The following is a 19,408-nucleotide window of genomic DNA, read 5'->3' as shown; positions in this document are numbered from 1 at the left end:
CTTGCCCAAGAACACATAGTCAAACTGCATGATAAAAAGTCAGGCACAAGAGTTGAGATTTCTCATTAAGTACTATCTAGTCCAAACTCTGCCTTTTCCAAACCACAGAAAGGAAGCTGCTCCTGGCGGAGCCGGTCCCTTGGTTTGCAGCCCTTGCTGCCTGCCATCCCCTTTCTCTACACTAGCCAACACCCCCTCTCCCTGCTATAAAAGAAACTGTTTAGAATTCGTACAGATTGTAAATGCTGACTGCAGAATGATGAAGCATGACGTTCTCATAGCCATTAGCTGAGACAAGTTAAAAGGAAAAAGACAACCCAAGACACTGGGGTACTTTCTCTCTAGATTCAAATGTCATTCCAGATAGGCATGAAGCTACTTTTTTATTTATTTTTTTTGTTTTTCAAGACAGGATTTCTCTTCATAGCCTCTGCTGTCCTGGAACTTTATAGACCAGGATAGCCTTGAATTCATAGAAATCTATCTGCCTCTGCCTCCTGAGTGCTGGGAATGAAGGCACGCACCATAAAGCTAGTTTTTATCAGGGCCCTGGGCTTTCCAGGACACTGAAAGGGATGATGTGAGGAAAGACCAGACACCAATAAGACTGGGTAAAGTGTAATGTTCCACAGCCTGAATGCACATCCCATGAGGGTGATTTACACTGTGGTAGGATGGACGGAGGTCCCAGAATATTGCCAAATTCTTCTCTCTACTTAAAAAGTTAATGTGTGTGTGTGTGTGTGTGTGTGTGTGTGTGTGTGTGTGTAAATATGTACTCAGAGGTCAGAAGGGGGTGTCAGACTCCCTCCAGCTGGAGTTACAATAAGAGGGCCGATGTGGGTATTGGGAACTGAACTTGAGTCCCCAGCAAGAGCAGCAGGGGTACGAATTGATGGAGTTCTCGCTCTCTAACTTGCAGCCCACTGCTTGGCTTTCTTTCACCTGAACACTTAAATCCACTTTTTTTGTTTGGCATAGAGTTAGATTCCCGGGGTGGCCTCAACAAAGCATGGTAGACTAAGTGGCTGGAAGAACAGAAATCTATCATCTCACAGATCTGGAGACACAAAGTCCAAAATCACAGAGTCAGCAGCACTGGTTCCTTCTGAGGGCTGGGAAGGAGAATCATTTCCAGGCCCCTCTCTGTGCTCTTGGTCTCCAGCTTTCTGTGGCTTGTCAAGTGTTCACCCTGTGGTTTTATAGCACTTTTCCTCAGCATGTCTCTGTCCAGACTGCTCCTCTCCATAACTAACCACTCAGGTTGTCTAGGGCCACTCTAATAACCACCCCTTAACCTAACCCATCACAAAAAAAAAACTATTTGTAAATAAATTCTCAGTTACAGATGTAGAATTCATGTAATTTCAGAATCTGGGAGATTGTAATGCAACTCATAATAAAACAAAAATTCTTTGTGATCCTAACTCTAACACTTGAATCACATTTTCTGTGACAACTTCCCTAAACACACACACACACACACACACACACACACACACACACCACTCGCACTAACACACACTCACATTCACCTTGAGGAACTTACTTTGGAGCCACACTCTGTTACTGTGATCCATGCTTGCTCCTTCTCACTCATGAGTTCTGGGCCTTTGCTCATATTGAGTCCTGGACCCAGTGTCTTTCTCTACCAGGACATTAGTTAATTCTCCCCCTTAAAAAGAATCACTTGAAAGGACTCATTTCTCATTGACAGTGTGAAGGTCAATAGACTATAAATAGAAACCAACCTCAGACACTTCAAGAAGAGGAAACTTTGATGGTTCCCAGAGAAATGACAATTGATAGGAATAGAGGATGGATCTCCACTCCTGCATTTCTGTCTCTTGGGGTTTTGAATGAGGGAATCTCTGAGCCTAGTTCCTTAGTCTGAAAATGAACAGTATCAGACGGTAAGAGTTAGGATTACTGAAGCCCCTTGATCGTCAATATTATTATTTCTTTCTTCTGTGGTTCTGGGGCTGGAACCCAGGATGTTATAAATGCTAGGCAAGACTCTTCTCCAAAGCTACACCCTCAGCCCCATGCAATGTCTGACTTGGGTTAATGGTCTCAAAGTGCATTTTGTTCACATCTTGCATTGATTCGTGGCCTCCAGTGAGTTTGATGCTCCTCAGCTTAAAGTACAGTTGATTCCTTTCAAACCCTTACTCAGTAGTAAGGGTAGCACTGTCCATCTCAGCATCCCTTCTCTCCCCTTGTGATCATGGGGCTCAAGGAGCTGCAGCTCAGAGTCCCCACTCAGCATCAAGAGTATCAGATGGCCTCTTACTGGCCCAAAGGAACATTCAAATTCAGAAGTACTGTATGTGCTTAGTGAGGATGTGACACTCACTCAGCACATACAGTACTTCTGAATTTGAATGTAGAAAACTCATTAAACCAAGAAATTAAATCATTGAAATCTGGGCACTATCTGTGGGGTGAAAAATATAAGATTTGGTCAAGTTCTAAGAATGATAATCTTTTCCAGAACCGTTCAGGAGATAAAAACAGCATGAGTTTAGCTTATAGGGTCCTCCTTCATTTGACCTCTGAACCACAGCAAGATTTGATGAAATCTGGAAAATGTTTCCTAAGGCTGCTGAACAAAGTTTGCTGATTTGTCCCTTTATCAGTCCACATGCACACTGTCCCTGCCTTCCTCACTGCCTTAGCCAGAGCCCTCACTCTCCCCATCCTCAGCAACACGTGTCATGGAGCGTCCAAGCTGGAAAGAATGGGGCCGACAATATACTTTGGCCACTCTGCAAAATTAAGAGTCTGTTTTTATACAAAAGAAAATAGTGTCCCTCATTTCAAAGTTGCAACTTTAATAACCTTTTCAAAGATTGAGAGTTATGTTGGAGAAAACCCAGGGGAGGCAAATGTTCCATGCCAAAATAAAGGTAGGTTTACAAAAATGTTTTAGGTTCTAGAAATCATTGGTGTAGGAATAACAAGAACAGGGGGATACATAATATTTTCCATATAAATATTTACCGACTCCAAGGGCAATAGCAGTAAAATCTCACCCCAGGGTAAAACTTACCACTGAGACTGGGGTGGGCAGTCAGCGGACCTGTATTTTCCCTAAGGCAAATACACTTGATGTATTAGCCTGGGGCTCCCAAGGGGGTGTTGTATGCTTATTTGCTCTTGTGAGGTTGCTCCCCATGGACTGTCCTGTAACTGCTACATGTCTGCTATTTTTCAGAGTTGCCTTTTCCAGGAGAGGGCCAGAAGTTTATAGAAACACGCAGGGTTACATAATGGTCCCACTAGTCTGAAGACTGCCTTCTTCTCTATCAGGAGTCAGTGACTCATGGGAGGGAGTACAGGAGCAACAGGCAAGAGTGATGTCTTTTTGCACCAACCTGTTACTCATTTCTTGAATTAACATACATGCATGTATATCATTTATTCACATACACACACATATAGTTTGTTGTCAGCTAGTAAGAAACTGTTGCCCCCTTCCAGGATAAAAATAGTTCCATATCCAGTTCCTTGGGGCTATAATTGATTTTTCTAGTTACATACTTTTGAAAGATAATCAGGCTGAAGTCATTCCCAATGATGTTTACAAGTTTAAGCCAAATCATTTTAAGAGTGAAATAGACACCTCCTAAATAATTAGTTATGTAATCATATTGCCAACAAAATATTGTGTGTGTGCATGTGAGTAGTTTGTGACTTTTCTCATGCCCAAAGCTACAGAAACTTAGATGTGATCAGTGATAGTCTAATTGATAAACTTCCAGTTAAAATAATGTTAGTTTCTCATGGTTTGCTCCAAATACAGATGGCTGGTATAAAGGGGAGAAATTAAAACAGCAAATCCACAAGAACAGCTATACAGGATTGCAAAGGACAAGAGTATGATGTGATGAGAAATCTGGCTCTTGGGGCCTCTTTGCACACTAGAGGTTCGATGTAGTTATAGCAAATGAGAGTTTAGTTCCTGTTTGACAGAGAAAGGAAAACAGGAAAGGAAGGCAGGAGAGAGGGAGAAAAATAGAGAATCTTTTATTTCCTTCAAATTGCACCTAAAAGTTGAAATTGCAAAGCCCAAGAAGAAAGACATCTAATACTAATGAAAATTCAATATTTACAAGATGAGCTTACTCCAGGGGAAATTAAAACACACACCAAAAAAACTGAAAAACACTTAGATTATTAGCATCTTTGGAGACAGAGATTAGTAGTACCCATATACGTAACTGGACATTATGAAACAAAAATAGATAAAAATGGAGTAAGAGTAGTTGAATGTTGCAAAGAAACAATTAGAACACTAGGAACAAAAATCAGTGAAACAGGGATGAGTGATGAGAAGAAATGTTAGCCCTAACCACTTCCTGTCTACTGAGAGCAAGCAGCTTATACTATGTATATGCTCTTGCTGACACAATGCACTCCCTCACCACCATCCCAGAAGCACTGGAGACAATGAACTCAAACCCCTGAAACTGTGAATCAGAATGACACCTAAAGACTATGCTCTTGAAATTTCAAATGGGAGTGGGGGTTCTACGACTTTGTGGCAGACCTTCTTTACATATTTTCATGACCTGAAACATCATGGAGGCAGAATTTTACAGTGAAGGTCTGAGCTGGCCATGGGGATTCACACCTGCAATTGCAGCACTTGGGGACTATGGTTGAGTGGATTGTGAGTTTGAGGCCAGCCTGGGCTACATAATGAGAACTTGTCTTATAAACAAGACAAAATTCCCTCAACTAAGCAGAACAACTTGAAATATAGAGCAGGTTTATAAGGAGCAAAGGAAAGCTTGAGGTAAAAACAAGTTAATGTGCAATCTAGAATGTTAATCCAGTATTAAAGTCAGAGCTTACATGGGTGCAGTTGCCAAGTCCAGCAACCTAGACTTCTTGAGTTAATAGGCTTTGCCTATCAAATTGATAAGCCCTAGGACAACTTGAGGATAAGGAATAAAATGGACAGCCCATGCAAAGCCAGAATCTACTTAAATGAAAATTCAAATCATAGAAACTAAATATCCATCCCATAAACTGAGATGTATTAGTTTTGGCTCTGAAAGGTTAGACTCTCTTGGCAACCATAAAACAGACAAGCCTAGCATGGTGGTCTGTGTCTGGGATACTGAAGCAGTAGGGTTGTGATTTTTCAAATTTATTGACAAATGCCACTATAAACTTACATTCAATTAATGACTTCACTTTTCAAGATTGTCTTTTAAGTTCCCAGCATCAGTAATTTGTGTTCTCTTTAGACTTTCTCAAAGACATGTTAATTTGATTAGACTTTTGAAGAAACAGATGTTTTTATCTTCCAGCTTATTCATTTCTTCTATCCTTATTTTGTCTTTCTATCCATCTATCTATCTATTTTCTATGTCTCCCTTCTACTTTTTCCCTTTAGTTTCTTTTTTTAATGTCTTGAAGTAGAAACTAAGAGTTTAAAGTCAATCTTTATTCTTCAAATATGTGTTTAAAACTATTGATTTTCTTCTAATCAGTTTTAGACTGATTTTGACATTTTGTTTTTTATTAATATGCATTTAAAAATACTAGATACAATTCCTTCTACTAATATTTTTATATATAATTTCCCAGACATTTTTTCTGTGTGAAATCATATATGCTCCTGGGTAATTTAGAAGATCATTGCATGCTTTAAATATATTTAGGTCTTGTCTAACTTGCTTCCAGTTTGGTCAGAAAGCTAACTATATTAGTGATCACAGGCTGTAAGAACAAAGTACCACTGTGAGGGTAACTTTAACAATGGAACTTTATTTTCCCTTTGGCTAGAAAGTGAAAGGTGAAAACCCTGTTGGGCCTGTTTATGGAGAACACTCTCTGCCTGGCCTTTTTTTTTTAATTTTATTTTCCAGTTTAAATTTAGATAAGAAACAAGGTTTCTTCACAAGTCAGTTCCAGGTCCCTCTCCCATTCCCTCCCTTCCTCCCGAGCCCCCCCCCGTTATCCCCTCATTTCCCCAGGGAGGGTGAGGCCCTCCATGGGGGTGTGCATAGTCTGTCATTTCATATAGGGCAGGGCCTAGACCCTTCCCCAAGAGTTCGGGGTGAGAGTGCACCTCACATTGTTCTATGGGAGTCCAAAGTCCGTGTGTATACTTGGGATGGGTACTGATCTGCTGCCCAAGGCTCAATAGATTCCCTAGGCCTCCTCACTGACACCCAGATTCAGGGGGTCTTGATCAGTCCCATGCTGGCTTCCCAGGCTGATGCCTGGGATTCAAGAGTTAACCTTTGTCTGGTCAGCTGTTTCTGGGGGTTAAACCAGCCCAGTCTTAATCTCTTTGATCATCAGTCCTCCCTCTCTGTTACTGGCTTTCTTGAGTTCAGCTCAGTACTTAACTAAGGGAGTCTGCCTCTTCTTCGATCAGCCACTAAATAAAGTTTCTGTTTCCCAGACTCTCTGGCCATAGGATTGTAGGCTGGCACTCCCCAGATCTATGTCTAAAATCCATATATGAGAGAGTACATGCCATGTTTCTCTTTTTGTGACTGCGTTACCTCACTCAGGATGGTTTCTTCTAGTGTCATCCATTTGCCTGCGAATCTCATGATTCCATTATTTTTTTCTGCTGAATAGTACTCCATTGTGTAGATGTACCACATTTTCTCTATCCACTCTTCAGGTGAGGGACATCTAGGTTGCTTCCAAGTTCTGGCAATTACAAATAAAGCTGCTATGAACATAGTGGAACAGACATCTTTGTTGTATGAATGGGCATCTTTTGGATATATGCCTAAGAGTGGAGTTGCTGGGTCTTGTGGTAGGTTTATTCCCATTTTTCTGAGGAATCTCCATACTGATTTCCAAAGTGGCTGAACCAGTCTGCCTGGCCTTTTGATTCCCGATTTCTCCCAGTGTCTGCTGTTGGTGGGGAGAGAGGTACCTTATGACTACCCTCACCCTAATTACTATTGCAGACAGCACCCTATTGGAAGACAGTGCTTCAACATGAAAATCTTGTATTTTGTCATGAGTGCTACTGTTTCTTTTTCATTTTCATCATAGAAAAGTAAACATGTTTATCATAGAAACAGAGAAATGAGAAAATTGAAGATTACTTTTAAATATGTATGCTTTTTGAGTGAACTTGTTCTCTGATAATTAATGCCTCTGTGGTGAATGAATGTAATAAAAGTCAGAAAAATACAAAAACCAAAAATACTATTACTCAGTCCTCAGTAGTTGTGCGCTTATCAGGCGTGTGAGAGGCTTTTGGTTCAACAATACAATCACACACTCAATCAATCAATCAATCAATATACTGTGTATAATTACTGTATGTCCACTTTAGCATTTGATGACTAGCAATGCTGCATCACAGGTTTGTCCCTCTTACTGCTTAAATGTGTATGATATTACTCCACTTTGTGAAGTTCATATTTTTCTTTTTTTCTTTACAAAAGTTTCTGGAGCCAGCATCTTTTTTAACATATGTCGTAAACATTTTAAAATTATTTGTTCCTGACGAATCTCTGTGGTAACTTGTTAAGAATTCATGTTACCTAAAAAAAATCAAATGTCCACAAGTAAAATAACCATAACATACTAATCAGATGGGCAAAGACTTTTAAAATGGCATTCCCCAGCACTTCAGGAAATGGGGTGTGTAAGCTTTGGTTGGGGGTGTATACTGCAAGTCTTCTTGAAGTGACTTGGAAATATGAATGTAATGCAGCTGCTGTAGTTTTCATTTTTCCAGCTGTTTCACAAGGAAACTTGATTTTTCCAAGATCTTATTAGAAAGGAATCACATTATATATATGCTGCAAATCCAGTCCTAACATAAATGAATTTTTCTCAAGGATATTACAAATAATGAATCCAGGTGCCCTGAAGATTTCCTGAAATGTGTTTGTAAGCATTTAAAACCTCCTTTGGCACCTCTATAAATCATCTTTGCCTTGGGACTCAAAAGCAAGTCAAGGTTTTAGTTTTGATGGATAGTAGCGGCAGGGCAGGATAGGGGAAACAATCTGCTCCCTGTCACTCACGATTGTCCTAGACAAGTGAGACTTTAACCACTTCCCTGGCATTTCTTCTCTTTAAATGTCGTGTTTCTGTGTTTTCATGGAGATGCTGCAGTGTGGAGCATGTACAGAGTAATAAGATCTAGAGCAGTGATTCTCAGTCTTCCTAATGCTGTTACCCTTTTACAGTTCCTCACATTGGGGTGAGCCCCAACCATAAAATGGTATTGTTGGTACTTCATAACTGTAATTTTGCTACTGTTATGAATTGTAATGTAAACATCTGATATGCAGGATGTTTGATATGTGACTCCCAAAGAGACCATGACCTACAGGTTGAGAACTATTCTTCTAGAGGTCTAGAGAGGATCTTGAGATGAGCAGGAGATGGTCTGTGCTTGTGTTTAGCCTTGTTTGAAGGGTCACCTTTTCCCAGTTGATTTTGCCTTTTTCCCCACCTGGCTTTTGATACAGATGGCACGTGGGTTCTTGGGGACCGTGCTCAGCTACCTGTGGTGTTGGAATCCAGACCCGAGATGTATACTGCCTACATCCTGAGGATTCCCCAGCCTCTCTAGAGGAATGCAGAGATGACAAACCTCATGCCCTACGAGCATGCAATCAGTTTGATTGCCCTCCCAGCTGGCATATTGAAGAGTGGCAGCAGGTAGAGAAGTCTGGCATCTCATGACCCATTCTGCTTATGACAATGGTGGGAGCCCTGCTTTGCATCAACAGAAAGTGAGATCACTGCTTCACAGTCACTCTCCTTAGTGTTCCAGGACATGTGGTGGGGGAACGCAGAACCGGAGAGTCACCTGCCGGCAGCTGCTAACGGATGGAAGCTTTTTGGATTTGTCAGATGAATTGTGCCAAGGACCCAAGGCATCGTCTCATAAGTCCTGCGCCAGGACAGACTGCCCTCCACAGCTGACTGCTGGAGACTGGTCAAAGGTAAAAGCCATTCTTAACCCCTTCCTCTCTGCTCCCCCTTTGTTTCAGCTGCTAAATATTTCCCGAAGAGGTTCAGACCCGCACTAGTGAGAAACTGGCACATAGCCAGGGCACAGTCACTCAGAAGCCAGTCGTGAACTTGGTAAGTAGATGAAAGATGCTCTCCTGCTCAAATTCTCTTTCTTGTTCACACTCTTTGTCTGTTTCTCTGTGTGTGTGTTTGTGTCTCTCCCATGTACACAATCTATGGAAGAAATCTTCAGCTTGTACTTAAAATGTACCTGCCCTCAAGAATTTTACATTTTTAGATTCTTATTATTTCAAATTTTTTCAATGATTTAAAGAAAATTAAGTGTATGTGTGTGGGATGTGCATGTGTGCAGGTGTCTACAGAGCCAGAGGTGTCAAATACAGTGGGTAGAGTTACCAGCATTAGGGAGTCATCTAACATGGGTGCTGGGAATGGAACTTGGGTCCTCAGCAAGAGCAGTATGCCCTCTTAGCCACTGAGCAGTCTCCCACCCAGCCCCCAACTTCTTGACTCTTCATTGCAATGTCTAAGAAACTTGGTTGGGCTTCTCTTTTGCATTTTTAATTTTACCATTATAATTGGTATTTGGTAGAGCCAATGTATTTGGTAGAGCCTGGACTCAGATCATTCTTCCAGTGTTATCCTATGGATAGGTTAGCATTGACCCGCCCTGCATTAACTATTTATAATATGACAAGTATTAACTTATAATTGCTCATTCTGAATTGAATAGTCCTATTTTCATAGCTTTACATACTTGGTCACTCAAACAACAGACATTTACTGAACACTGATGTAGGGATTGCTAGAGGCATCAGGAAATGGACACAACCAAGATCACAGTTTTAAATGCAGTCACACTTCAAGAAGGCACAGAGATGAAATAGGACTCATAATCATGTAGGGGCAATCCATCATAGGTGTCACATGTGCATAACTAGGAGAAATGAGGACACCTCTATTCCTACTTCAGTACCGGGAAAGGTTTCAGGAGATGTGGCTTTAATATTGAGTTTGAAGGAATGAGGGCAATCTCTGTGGAAATGAGATCAAAGGATATCCCAGGTAGTATGTGACTATTGCGTTTATAAGTCTTGTGGGGCTCTAGAACAGTACACATTAAGGACGTAGTGGGAGGTGAGGTGGAAAGTCAAAGTTGTAACCAGATGGAAGAGGATTGGGGTTATTCATGTGTATCCCATGGTCCTCAAAAGTATGGCAGAAACGTTTGAATATTCAGAGGCTAAGACGATTTGGCAGCCTGGGTCATGTGTTAGAGAAAGAAGACATGGGAGACAGAGAAGACATAGAAGTTAGAGGCTGGATTCCAACTATTGGGAGATAATGAAGCTGTTGGCATAGAGAATAGTAGACAGTATTTGTCTAATTAATAAGGCATGGTTCACTTAGATAATTCTCTGTACAGCTTGTACACATTTAAAACTAGTACAACTGGAGATGTCTATGTAAACACCACAGGTCAAGTCAAATACTAAATGACAGTCTTGCAAATTGTCCTCTGGGGCTGCGAGGAGTTAATAGGAGGGGTTAGGAGTGAATGTGATCAAAAACATTGTGTGAAACTCTCAACAAATTAATAAAAATATTTTAAATACAGTTTTGAAAGAGACTTGGGAAATATAACGGACACATTTGGCCATTAACTTGGCCGTGAATGAGCAAAAAGTTTCTATAGTTCTGTCCTAGGAATCTAATGGAAAGTGTGGAAGTGATTATAAAGCTAGCTAGAGAAGGAAAATCATATTTAGAAGATGATGTAAAAGGGAAAAATGGGTTTTGTTTTGAAACACATACAACTTGAGAGTCTGTAAAGGTCTTGATAAAAAAAATCACAGCCTAGGTAAGATCTGTGCCAAAGTTGTGAATGTAGGACACATCAATCTGTAAGTGGTAGTTGCAGTCATAGATGATAGATACCATGACATCTAAATGTATATTGTCAGCAGTCCCTTTTAAACAGTTAACAGGTTTCTGATGAAGCAAAGTTATAGTAGCAGCATATGGATATATATCTTCTAACCTCTCATTGAAAAAAAGAACTTGCAGTAAAAATAATACAATTAGGATTGTAATGGTAAAGGGACACAGGTAATTTTAATATAAGTGACGCAAAGGTTAAAGGCCAAAGGTAGAGAAACTGCAATCTCAACCATTGAATGATGAGATGGAAGAGATGAAGTAGGGCAAGAGCCAATGAACTTGGAAACCAACATTACACAGCCAGACAAAGAAAGAATCCAACTCTGATTAGAAGTCTGAAAAAAGTGACTGGAGACCAATCGGTGAACCCAGGAGAAGGGTATGAATGAAGAATGACCACATGGGCTCTCCACAGACCTTCAGAGAATGTGCTGGCAACCGGCGTTGAGGAGGATGACATGGGATGAGGGGTAAGAGATGTTGATTTCCTTGATAGCATCCAGAGAATACAAATCTCCAAACTGTGGACTGCATTTTAACACCAGAGAGCAAAAGATGGAGTTCTCATCGTGAAGGTAATAAATATTCTGAAATACCTTACACCCCTGTTCTCTACAAGCACAGAGATAACTATTAATTTATGTGGGAGTATCAGCAAACTACAAAGATTACTACAAGGTAATAGTATTGGTGGCACTGCAGAATAATAAAAATTTAATAAACTTTAAAAAACTTAATACTACAAAATGAGCTGAAAGAAAATAAGGAAACCACAGAAACAAATGAAAATATAAAATCTAATGAACATGATAAATAAAAATAGAGTATTGCAAAAAGATGGTTAACAAGGTGCAGGAAAGAATTGAAAAACTAAGGGTGAGTTTCTTTTTCAAAACTTGTTCTAAAGTATAAAGAATTAAGGACTGACTAGACTTAGATAATGTAATTAAAGAGATGTGCAGAGAATTAAACAGAAAAAACATTCAGGTGAAAATAATAGATATAAAAAGTAGAGAAAAATAGTCTAATGAATGTGAAGTCCCAAGAAAGAAAATCACTTGATTACAGAATAGAACAAAAGGCTTAAATTACCACATTGAAAGATACTCCCAGCACCTGGAAAACCTGGGTGTAATGATAACAACTGAAAATGATCATCATCATGACACATCTTATTAAAATGACTGCATTTTAAAGATGAAGAGTTTTGCGCTGGACAAGAGGATCAAGTTGCATACTAGAGAAAGATCATACTACCACCAGATATTTCAGAAATATTACTTTGTACTGGAAAACAATAGAGTAACATAATTAAGATCCTAAAGGAATTAAAATGTGAGTGTGTAGTGATATATTATTTATGATTTATTAAAGCTTGCCTGAGGATTCAGAAAGCAAAGTCAGCCATAAACGATAGAAGCCAGGCACACACTTTAATCCCAGTAGCCAGAAGCTAGGAGCTGCTGCTACACACCTTTAATCCTAGGATTCAGAATTAAGAGGTAGGCAGATCTCTGTGAGTCCAAGGCCATCCAGATCTACACAAGAATGAATCAGTCTAAAAGAGAATTATAGCTCACATCTTTAATCCCAACATTGGGGAAGTATATAAAATAGAAGCAAGGTCTCAGAGAGGCATTCATTCTCTAGTCACATGGAAGAGAGGCAGCAGTCTGAGACTCGGTGAAGAGCTCCTGTTGATCAGCCCTTTCAACCTGAGCTAGAGATGAGAGATAGTGACTGGTTGTAAAGAGAAGCTTTTTCCTTGAGAGAAGCTTTCCCGCCAGCCTGGTTCCAGAGCTGCATCAGTCCCAAATAAACACACAGGAGGCTATATGAATTATGAAGCTGTTAGCCTTGCTTGTTTCTTACTGGCTAGCTCTGACTTAAGTAATTACCCCATAATTGTTAATCTAAGTATGTCTCTTACCGGAGAATAGTTCCAGGCTCCTACCCCATGGCGTTACATGTTGACTCTCTTGTGTTTCTCCTTCCCAGAATCCTCCTGGACTCCTAGTCCCACCCATCTAGATTCCTATTGGCTCAACAGTACTTTATTGACAAATGTACAGGACTTCCCCCATCATCTCCTCTTTTCTGTTTAAACAAAAAGAAAGGTCTTAACTTTAACATAGTCAAATTATATATAACAGAACAGTTATCAAGTAAGAACATAGTTACAATATTTTAGCAAGATTTAAAGAAAATATCATCCATCCCATCCTTGTGAGTCCAAAGTTCTATATTTAGCTCATCTTTTATCATAACTAAGGAAAACTATAATTATAACTATCTGTCTTCAACTCCATCAAAGACCACAGAAGGATAATATATAAACACTAGGATTGACAGAGATATCTCACTGCCTGGACAGTCACCCGAAGTTCCTCTGTAGCATTGGGGCATCCATCTTCAGCCCATAGGCCACAATGTACCCAGAAGATTTCTCAGCAAAGCAGGAAATTTCAAACTGTCCATCTGCATCAGCAGTCTGTTAGTCATTTTTCTGTCTTGCAGAAAGTCTCGTAGACTCTTCCATGAAGCAGGAACCCTGTAAGACTGAGTTTAGCTGTCACTTTCCTGTGGGTCCTGCATGTCCAGTTTATACAGCAACAGTCAGTCTAGGCAAGAGCAGTTTCTTGCCCAAATGGCTAATCTTGCCATGTTGAAAGCAAACTCTTAACAAGTTTCTTCCATGCCCATCTTCCTCTCATACGTAATTGGTGCTGCCAGGAGCAGACATTTCTCATTGTCAAGAAAAACCCTAAACCATTTTAAATGCCATTTTCTGAAGGTCTTTGAAAGGTTTGAAGACTATCTATCTGTCTCAAATATATCTCTATATATCTAGAAAACCTAACTTACCTAACTATAAATTCTGACTATTATAAGTAACTATCTATAGTCTGTATTTGTCTCACCTTAACTGTTTCTGTTGTCTTTTGACATCTTTCTATTCTCTTCTAATCATCATAAACTCTCAGGCCTCACTTTTGCACCTTTCCCCCCAGACCTCATGATAGAACCTTCTTTGGAAATACAGAAGATGCTTGCCGTTTCCTCTGGGGAATACCTTATTCCGTTGCTTGTGTAACTCTTGCATTAGATACGTTCCTTGCACCTTGAGTCTTTCTACTTCAAATTCTCATAGTAGCCTGGATGCACACTGGTACTCTGAAAGCATCCAGCTGCTGGTGAACAGAACAAACGTCAAGGATGAGGCAACCACATTTGCCATGCCTTGTCTTTGAGAACCTACCAACAATTCGTTTGTTTCCTTTACCCACAACTCTATTCAAATAGACAGCATTTGAAAGGTTGTTGGGATCAGGAAAGGAAGTTCTAAACTGTGTGATGCACTGTAATAATTCAGTTATTGCTGCCTCTGTTTCTCCCTTTGCTCTGCAAGTAGGCATAGAAATGTGGTTTCTCCTCCAGCTCCTGCTGACCCGCAGTTCTGCAAGGGTCTGCATCGATCTCAGGGACAGCACATAGTCCTTAATCTAACATCTCTTTAATCAAAGAGCTTTGAGCAGGCCGTTGAGATCCACCACACTTACTCTTGTGGAAATCTGTGTCCCTTTTGGTGCCCAAGGAAATGTTTTTTGTCACTAAACTTTCCTTCTTGGTTTGATGCAGATTTTTATGGTGTTTGGTGGGTGTGTTTCATAACTTACAGTTGGGGTTGCAGTTCTCTGGAGTGCCTCTTTTATATATTCTCTTTGTGGTTTATTGTTGTTGAATTCCATAAAAGTGGAATGAGATTTTTAAATACCATTGTTTTCATGCTAGCAGAAAATAAACAACTAAAATTTCCATATAATAAATGTAAACAACGTTTTACTAAATAGCACAGAACTAATTTTGTTTATTTAACACAGTGGTTAAATCACTATCAGACATTTTTGAGACATCTCTAATGATGGGGGTTTGTTTGAATTTCCCCCTCCATTTTGTACAGTAAAATTACTTGCAAGTTCTTTTGCTGGTTAGAAGACATACAGAAAGTTCACTGCTGTGGGAGAGCTGACATAATCTGTGCCCTCAATTGTCACAGATATGGCCTCAACATTCTGGGATTTCACTGAAGATGTCTGGCAGGGTCCTCAGGAAGACCTGCAAATGTTTATCTAAGTCCTTTCAATTTGAAGTTCAGCTGGGACCTGCTAGCTCAGTCAGTAGAGCATGAGACTCTTAATCTCAGAGTCATGGGTTTGTGCCTCACGTTGGGTGCTAATTTGTAACATGAATGAATAAAAGGCCCAGAGACTGATAATTGGGTTCAAATTTCAAGCTGAGTATGAGAAAAGGGATCTCATAGACCCCTCTCCCTAAGCATCACAGGTTATTGCCAAGTCTTTTGGTTGGTTACTCTCCATACTGCTGAAGACAACTTACTTATGTCATTGGACATGGAGAGATTGAGCTGGTGTCCAACTCGAAGCTTCACTCCTACTGACTAACATTCATGTGCTGGAAGGTGATTTGCATGCTACTGAAGAAGAAAAGTAATCATCACTATCACCCAGTCACAAACCCTGTGACTTATAATAGAGATATGTTGGCAAGGTATACTGGTGCAACAGTAGAACAAACCTTATGAGAGTAACCAACCACTTTTGTTTGGATTTAAGGCCCACTCTGAGATGGAGCCCACACTTGACACTGCTAAGGTGACCAAGAACCTGAGAGTAGGTAGGTCATGAGTCTTAGGGTAAAACCTACTACTATTATTCTGCTAAAGGAACATAGCAATAAAATGACATTTTGTTATATTCATAGATCAGTCTCACTCAACCCTTATCAGAGAAGCTTCTTTTTGCTGTAGATGGGAATTAACACAGAAACCCATATCCGCACAATGTGCAGAGAGTGAGAGAGTTTAGAAAATTCAACCCTAAAAGGGATGTCTATATTTTGAAATTTTATGTATATATGTGTTAATAATTTCATATATGTATTAACAATAAGCATACATAATAAAATTGTGTAATGCATAGTAAAATTCAAAAAGTAAATGAAAAACAAACAGAACCAAAGGTCGCTTCACAAGAAATAATAACACATAAGTTATTGTGGTTAGCAATATGGTACAAATGCTAGAATTGATGGCATGAGATGATTTGTAAAAGAGACAGCAAGCAAGATGCATGTTGCTCTTTAGAGGCACTGATGGGTATGGGAGGCAGGCAAGCATAATGCCTCATCAGTGTTTATTAACAACAAAATTAAAGGAACAGGAAAATATTGAGATAAAATGGAACCATTGACATCCTTTAATAAAAGTTTATGAGCAAATATGCAACATGGAGGACACCCTGCCCAAGTGCTAATTTAACTAACCCTTTAGGTCTAAGAGTGGAAGAGGTAAACATACCAATAACAAAGCCGCCATTGGGCCCCACATTTTCCCATGAGCATTCAACACAGGAAGGCAGAGGATCAGGATTTAAGGGACAGAAAGCTTGACAGACAGTATTCTTTGCATAGTGATTGCTCTTCATGTGGACAGGCAACAAGAGTGGGTTAGAGAACCATCTCATATGCCTATTTGGTGAACCCAGAGAACTGAAAAGATCTTTCATTCATCTTCGTTTATTTAAAAAGTGGAAAATAAATGGTAAATTCATTTAAATATAAAATTAAAACAAGTCGTTGATAGTGCAGAAGCGAATATAAACACTGGAAGTCCTGCCATCATCTCATTGATGTGGTGGAAGCTAACTGGGAGTGTGGAAAGGAGTGGTAGAGTAATGGGAGTGGGCTTACTTTCTTGCCTTGCTTAGCAGAGGACCCTAGATATTCTCTTAAGTCAAATATACCATTAAAGTAACTATCCAAGTTTCATGTTTCTTTAATCTTCCATAATAACTTCAGAGTATTCCTTTTGAAATGAATTATGGCTTTAAAAAAACCCAAACCTTCAACAGATCTTATAATTGTATTCAATTTTCCCTAATACATTTAATAAATTGCATTAAAGTTGTAATTTAAAACTGCATGTATCTTAGGTAATTGTTAATGTTGTCATTCTTTAATGGAGTCTTTCTGTATTAGTCAGCTTTGCATCAGTACAGCAATATACCAAGCAATTAATTCATGAAGAGGGAAGATTTCTATAGCTCACGATTTGGGGAACTTCAAAGGCACTATGACTTGCATTGTTCATCTCTCGAGAGAGTGATGGACAGCAATGGTAAGAGTAAGTGGTCACTTCTCAATCCAGGAGCCAGGGAGAATATACGGGAAGTATCTGAAAATCTCTTTTAAGGATCTACTCTCAGTGACCTAAGAGCATCCCTTTAGGTCCCACCCCTTAAAGGTACAGTTCTTCCCATTAGCACCTCTATGAGAACCATATCTATACATATGAATCTTGGGAGACATTCAAATTATACTCAACCATACATGTCTTCCATTTTATTTTGTTCGTTTATATATAAAATGAAAAAAGTAAGTGTGTGTGTGTGTGTGTGTGTGTGTGTGAGAGAGAGAGAGAGAGAGAGAGAGAGAGAGAGAGAGAGAGAGAGAGAGAGGTGTAGACTGTTTAAGGCAGGGAGGGTAAGCATGCCTATCTCCTCAAATATATATTACATCAGAGGTATATCATTTCTTTCTGGCAAAAAACAAAAAAATCTAGTTTTTTAAATATGCATCCATCAATGTTATATACAGTCACCTACTGGATGATAACACACCAGAACCCCTGCCCTTACCTAACTGTAACTTACTACCTATTAGTCAACGCTTCCCCATTCCATCTGTCCCCTGTTCTGACTCCCCAGACTACAGCATCCCTATACTGACAGTTGTCATTCTGTGCTGGTTCTTTTGCTAACAAGATGACCTCCAGTTTCAACCATGTTGTCACAGGTGACAGGATTCCATTCTTCTTTGGATGTGAATAACTATTCCATGATGTAAATGAACCACAGTCTCTTTGTCTACTTATCAGTTTCATCTTTTATCTGCTGTGTACCACACAAGCAAGGGAAGGCAGGTTCTCTTTCAACATACCGATTTCATTTCCTTTGGAGAAATAACTAGTGGTGGGATTGCCAGAACATGTGGTAGTTCTAGGTTTTGTTTTTCTTTTCTTTCTTTCTTTCTTTCTTTCTTTCTTTCTTTCTTTCTTTCTTTCTTTCTTTCTTTCTTTCTTTGAGGAGTTTCCATACTGTTTCCCATAATGGTTGTATTAATTTACATTTCTATGGACCAATTGGGTATGGCAGGGTCGTTTTTCTCCACATCTCCACATCTCCACCAGCACTTGTTACCTTTTGATGAAAGCCTGTCCTACTGAAGTGAAGTAACATCTCATTGTAATTTTGCATTTCTCTGGTAATTAGTGATAGTGAACATTTTTCATGTGCACTTTGGTCATTTGAATGTCCTCTCTTAAGAAATGTCTATTTAGGTGAATTGCCCACTTATTAGTTGCACTTCTTGGGTTTGCCTAGAGTGGATTTATGAGTCACATTTTCTCTCATTTTGTCGGTTATCTTCACTGAGGATCGTTTCCTTTGCTGTGCAGAAACTCCTTAGTTTGATGAAGTTGCATTTGGCTGCAAAGCTGTTTCCTATACCCCAGAGTCACAGCCAAACAGTCCGTGTCCATTCCAAAACCTGAGCGTGTGCATTTCCCTCTGCTTTGTTCTAGTAGTTCTTGTGTGTTATATTTTTGGTTTTAATCTTCCTTGAGTTGAACATCTTCATGGCTGGTGAGAGGTAAGGGTGTGATTTTCATTCTGTTATGTGAATAACTGAATAACACTTTTTTTTCCAGCACAATACATTGAAAAGACCATTTTTTTCTCTAGTGCATTCTTTTGGAACTTTGTTGATGATTAGTTGATTGTAAATGTACACGTTTACTTTTATTCTGACCTATTACTCTAGATATATATTTGTATATTAATACTGTCTTGTTTTGACTAGTATAACTTTGTAGTATATTTTAAAGCTGGGTACTGAAGGCCTCTTCCCTTCTATTGTTTTGTTTGTTTGTTTGCTTGTTTTGTAATAGTCCTGTGAAAGTGTCATTGACATTTTGAAGGAACAGGACTGCTGCAATGCTAATTTCACATATCAGTTTTACACTCTCCACTTGTCACTGTTTAATTGTATAAACATACAGTAAAAAGCACATTAGAGGGCTGGGGAGAGGCCCAGTCAGTAAAGTGTGTGCTGTGCAAGCATGAAGAACTAAGTCAACTTTCCAGCATCCACATAAGAGTAAGATGTGATGGTCATATGTAACCCAAGCATGGCAGGGTCGGTTGAGAGACAGTTGGATCCCCAGGGCTCGCTGGCCAACCTGTCTAGTCAGCAAGTGAGCTCTGGGCTCAGTGAGAGACAGTGTCTCAGAAATAAGGTAGAGGAAAGCACTTGTCCTTGAATCTCTGAAACCATGCGCACATACACCCACATTCATGTGTGCACATACACACAGACACACAGAAAATAAATTAGGCATCTTTTCGAA

The 19,408-nt window shown here is 39.6% G+C and overlaps 1 protein-coding gene across 4 annotated transcripts in view; it reads left to right on the top strand.

Annotated features, from left to right (window-relative positions):
• Adamtsl3 (ADAMTS like 3) overlaps window positions 1–19,408 on the top strand; it is a 287,836-nt gene that overhangs the window by 211,109 nt on the left and 57,319 nt on the right. For all 4 annotated transcript variants that reach the window (XR_005870063.1, XM_040729194.1, XM_040729180.1 and 1 more), the window contains exons 18-19: window positions 8,472–8,664; window positions 8,772–8,951. Coding sequence is in view for 3 of the 4 variants with exons in the window: in XM_040729194.1 (XP_040585128.1) it covers window positions 8,472–8,664; window positions 8,772–8,951 (373 nt within the window). In the remaining variant the exon portion in view is untranslated. The remainder of the gene's footprint in view (window positions 1–8,471; window positions 8,665–8,771; window positions 8,952–19,408) is intronic.

The sequence above is a fragment of the Mesocricetus auratus genome, unplaced genomic scaffold, assembly GCF_017639785.1.
Source record: "Mesocricetus auratus isolate SY011 unplaced genomic scaffold, BCM_Maur_2.0 Super-Scaffold_4256, whole genome shotgun sequence".
Taxonomy (NCBI): domain Eukaryota; kingdom Metazoa; phylum Chordata; class Mammalia; order Rodentia; family Cricetidae; genus Mesocricetus; species Mesocricetus auratus.
The sequence above is the reverse complement of the archived record's forward strand: the minus strand, read 5'-3'. Positions and strand labels throughout refer to the sequence as shown.